The 5,038-nt window shown below is 41.3% G+C and overlaps 2 protein-coding genes across 2 annotated transcripts; both read right to left on the bottom strand.

Moving 5' to 3' along the window:
- Window positions 1–15: 15 nt before the first annotated feature.
- CSUI_010754 (uncharacterized protein) lies at window positions 16–1,064 on the bottom strand (the record flags this gene model as incomplete). The annotated part of the gene is made up of 1 exon (XM_068070855.1): window positions 16–1,064. A coding segment is annotated over one exon (300 nt), but the record flags the coding sequence as incomplete, so codon positions are not given.
- Window positions 1,065–1,131: 67 nt separating this feature from the next.
- Window positions 1,132–3,921, bottom strand: CSUI_010753 (spermine spermidine synthase; the record flags this gene model as incomplete). Its single annotated transcript, XM_068070854.1, has 3 exons — window positions 1,132–1,560; window positions 2,475–2,669; window positions 3,589–3,921. Coding segments are annotated over 3 exons (957 nt in total), but the record flags the coding sequence as incomplete, so codon positions are not given.
- Window positions 3,922–5,038: the final 1,117 nt, after the last annotated feature.

Raw genomic sequence — 5,038 nt, 5'->3', positions numbered from 1 at the left:
TATATACTTGTGAGTTGGGGAGGCGGAAAAATGTATTTGAATGAAGTATCAGACTTCTGTATACGCCAGCAGTTATGGAGACATGTGTACACACAGAGAGAGAGATATATGCATCTATATGTATGACGTATAAGCAAGACGAAGACAAAGAGAGATGAAGAGATCGGCAGAGACAGAAGCAGAAATACAACTGAGATAGAGAGCGTGAATGGATAGAGATAGATACGGACTTGAATGTGTAAGGTATAACTACATGATATGAATAGAGACACAGATGGCTATCTATCTGTCTGTCTAGATAGATAGGTGGATAGATATATAGATAGATGGATACATAGATAGAGACGGTGACCGTTCAGGAAGGACGAGAAGAAGAAGAAGAAAAAGAAAAGGAGAGAAGAAAAGAAATTCTGTGAGGTGTGTCTCTACGAAGCCCGCTACATCTTTTCTTTTTCTCGTTTCCAAGCAGAAAGAGAGACAGAGAGAGCAGAGCGTCTGCTTCACACGTTGTAAAAGCAGGAGAAACGAGTAGCCACTTCAATGGAGAAGAAGGAGAAGAAGTCCTCCATGGAGACGAAAGACCTTCTCCACCCCTGACTTAGAAATAAGACACCTCCCGCTCTCTTTTCTCATGAAGGAAGGAAACTCGCACTACTTTTGACAACAGGCGTGTATAGAGATGGACGTATACGCACACATCTTTCACCAGAGCGCCTTCTTTTTCTTTTTCATAACCTCTATAGACTCTCCGAGGCGATATGCCTCTACAGATTCGCCTTATATGCGGAGTCGCGCATCTTCTCATCAACAAGACTGAAGAAGACGACAATGTCTAAGAAAAGAGAGAAGTGATACGGACAGAGAAAGAGAGACAGCCGGTCTAATACGCCGAAGAGATATGTAGGGAATAGGATGGAGAAAGAAAGAGTACAGATGAACAACAAGCAAGAGAGAAAGCAGAGAGAGATGCAGAAACCATGAAAGAAACTGAAAGAAAGAGAAAGAGAGAGAGAAATCTCCTTTCTTCTCCTGGGAGGAAAACACGCACGTTTCAGCAAGAAGAAGAGAGATTTCGTTGTGTAAGAAGAAGATGAAAAGAAGAGAAGAAAAGAGAAGAGGCTCATTCGATGATCATGAAGATTTCCCTACCTTAACTTCTGATTGGAGAGCATGGGGGTTGCATGAAAAAATCATCTGTCTATACACCCCAACATTTCGTCTGGAGCTACTTATTGAAGGAGAGGAAAAAGAAGAAGAAGAATGGTTTTTCTTATCTTTGTTTTTGTGAATTTCCCCATCTTTCTTTCCCGTCTTTTTACTTTTTCTCTTATTCTTCTTCGTGTCTTTCATCGAAGAGCAAGAAGAAGAAGATTCTCTACCTTTCTTTTCTATCTTCTCTTTCTTTTCCTCTTCATCCCCTTCATCTTCTCCATCTTCCTCGTCTTCTTCTTCTCTCTCGACATCACGTACAATGATCCATCCAGCATAGGGGCTCTCTACTCTCGTCTTTTCAGCTCGGACAGAATTCTCTTCTCCCACTATAAGCACGGGTACTTCTCCCTATGAAAGAAGAAGGAAAAGACAGAAGAGAAAAAGAAGAAAGGCGCAAAGAACAAGAAGAAAGAGAAGAAGATGAAGCTCATCGAGTTCTTCTACAGACCGACATATCTGTACATGAAAGAAGATGCAACGATAGATGCAGAGACTTGAGCTGACTGTCGTCGGGTGTACATACACACAGTGCACCGGAGAGAGAATACAGAGAAAGAGAAGCTGTATGAGCTAAAATTCGCTTGGAAAGAAATGAAAGAAAGAACGAAACAAGAATGAATGCCGTTCCTTTACACGACAGCATGAAGAGAGGACAAGAAGAATTGCAAAGAGAAGTCATAAAGAAATAGAGAAGAAACGATAAAATGGAGAGAGTAGAAAGTATAGAGAAACAGAGGGCATTACATACATGATCCACGCACACCACCTATACCTCGACACTAGATTTACAGTCTATGCAGGCATGCACGTTCAAACAGTATACATATCTATATGTACGTACATACGCAGGTAGGTATATGTATGTCCTGGGGTGTATTTGAATACGATGGATTGTTCCTATCTTAGGAGGGAAAAGTCTGTTGTCTTCATATTCAGCCGAAGTCAAACAAGAAGAAGAAGAAGAAAGAAAAGATGAAAAGCTGCTTAAATGGACTCCTGGTGTATGTACACTCCAGTAACGATAGAATTACGTTGCCCATCTAAGATATAGACGTTCTTGCTCCCTCCTCCATGCACTCGGGGAAAATGGCTTAAGACGATCTCTTCTCTACTGTTTCTCTCTCTGTCTCTCTCTTCACAAGGAATCTCTGGAACCATACTACATGCATGCGGGTCGGATGATAGATACAAGAAGAAGCGAGAGAGATAGCACGTTTCTTTTACGTTTCTCTTAAAGAGAAAATCTCGATGAAGAGACCTACACTTCCTGGCAGAGCTAGATCGGCGAGGTAAGGAGAAAGATCATCTTTAATCTTCTCAAAATCTTTCTTGAGAGTCGCCGTTGTATGAAATTGGAGAGAGTCATCTCGAGACCCCGAGACAGCCTCGTCAGGTTCATCTCCTCCTAAGCCGAGACTAACGAGAAGCAAACGCGAGACATTCGCTTGAATGGCTAGCTGTAGTTGAGTTGGGTGTCGATGTTCAAGGATCGGCGGAAAGAAGATCACGAAACAGAAGAAAGAGGAAAGAAAAGAAAAGAAAGGAAAACGAAAACGGATGATGGAGAGAAGAGAGACGAAGGTGCGAGCAATGAGAAAGAGATTCCTTTTATGAAATAGAGAGACCGAGAGATAAAGACAGGTGTACGATAGAAAGATGTATGAAGACGAATGAGGCAAAGTGAAAAGGATAAGAAGCCAATGAAATCTCGCCTTCTTTTGTGATCCCGGTGTACGTACACCATGACATATTAGTCACGGGGACGAAGGGAAAGGTAGTGTTGATAAAAGTTTTCTTCTCCGAAGTATTTAACTTTTCTAAGACATTCAAACAGAGAGAAGTAGAGAACGAAAAGCATGAGGTATACATCAGTCTACAAACGAAAGACAGAATGAACTTTATGTCTTTCATTGTGTCGAAAAAACGCCCAATATAGGGGTGGTATGGAGGTGTACATACACCGGAGGAAATATTCCACGCTGCCTATAGAAGAAGAAAAAAGTTGGAATTTGGAGGAAAAAGAAGAAAGACAAAACTGTTTTCTCTTTCTTCTCCATCCACCTCCAGTGAACATGAATCCTTGACACTTCACTTACTTAAGGCATCATTTAGAGTTTGTATCTAAACGAGTACTAGGCTGGATACAGGTGGATGAAATAGGCATATAGATAGTCACTGCACATACATTTTCTAGACATCTCCACTCACATATACCCACACATACATGTATCTATATGCATACATATAGCGAGAGAGTAGAACTGTCTATCAGTCTGTATAAATACAGAAGAATCAGCAGACTTCATGTCTAGACATATATATATGAAGAGAAAAAGAAAAGCTTTAGAAGATAGGACTGTGAGAGGAGAGACAGACCTCTTGGTTTCCTTCAGGAGTGGAATAGAGCCAAGAGCATTCCCGTCCCCGTGGTATAAAGAGCGCCGCCGTCTTGACGTTTGCTTTCTTTCCTGAGTTTTCTTCATGTGTCGAGTGTTTCTTTGAAGTCTTTTCTTTCTCCTGGCCATCCTCCTTGTAGTGCGGCTCGAGTCGATCATAAATTGTAAGAGTATACAGCGGTAGATCGTTCTTGACGTTGCCTCGTGATTGCGAAGGATGGCTGCGGTGTATAGACACCGTACTTCGAGACCCCGGTTGAAAGGAATGCACGGCAAACCGTAGGAATCGCCACTTATTCACTTCAAAAATTCTCTCTACAGAAAGTAGAAAGACGGGGGAGAAAGAGAGTAAGACAAGAGAAAAGACGAAACAAGCAATGGAAGGAGCGATTAGATGAGCTGCATCTTGGACAGAGAAAGAGAGAGAGAAGAAAAAGAAGAAAAGAAGGAAATCGCTCTAGTCTACGTTACTTATCTTACGTATTGCATAAAGGTACAGAGAGAACTGCAACGCCTAGATATCTATCTCCATCGATATGCTTATCTCGATCTACCTGTCTGCCCTAGATCTATTTCTTGCTCTTTAGTCTATCCTTCACATCTAGATTATCTAACTTTGATCCCTCTATATCTGTCGAGTTATCGTCAGTCTATCTTCTACCTATCTCTATTACCATCTATCTAACTATCTGTCTGCAAGCTATGCATCCATCTAGCTCCAAGTTCTCTTTGTCGGAAGCTTTTTCATGAAGACTCTTTCGTAGAGCAGCATGTATATAGATAGTATCATCTACCTACTCATGCCCACGTACATCTGTATTGAAACCGATCTATGCCTGTAAATACATAGATACATACACATATACAAATATATACGTACATCTACTGAGTCCATACATGTATGGCTTCTCTACCATCTATCTATACTTTCCCCCCCCTTCAACAGTCTACTCGTATGCATGTGGACATGTATATATATATATATATGTATACATATGTAGACTAGTCATATACATACATATGTATATATAATCTAGTCGTATACATGCATCTATATGAATATATATCCCTCTGTATCAGGAGGACACATACAGTATTTGTATCTACTTAAATGTAAGTGCGCCCAAGCCTTGTACGGTTAGATATGAAAAGAAGATATCTGATGGACGACTGGAAGAGAGTCCGGAAGAATCCCTAACAGCAAAGGCGAGGAGAGAGCAATTGCGATTAACGGGATACTTATGGCGCCCCCGACGAACTAAAGGAGAGCCCCGTGTAAGGCCCTCTCCAGGAGCGCGAGAGAGAAAGTTGGTAAAGACGTCCAGCAAGAAAAGATGAAGATAAGCAGAGGGAGAAAAAAAGAGAAGGGAGAGCAAAAGACGAAGTCATACGTGGTAGTTCCCAGATGGGAAAAAGAGAACAATTCTCTA

The sequence above is a fragment of the Cystoisospora suis genome, assembly GCF_002600585.1.
Source record: "Cystoisospora suis strain Wien I chromosome Unknown contig_8209, whole genome shotgun sequence".
Taxonomy (NCBI): Eukaryota; Apicomplexa; class Conoidasida; order Eucoccidiorida; family Sarcocystidae; genus Cystoisospora; species Cystoisospora suis.
Note: the sequence above shows the minus strand (reverse complement) of the source record. Positions and strands in the feature narration are given on the sequence as shown.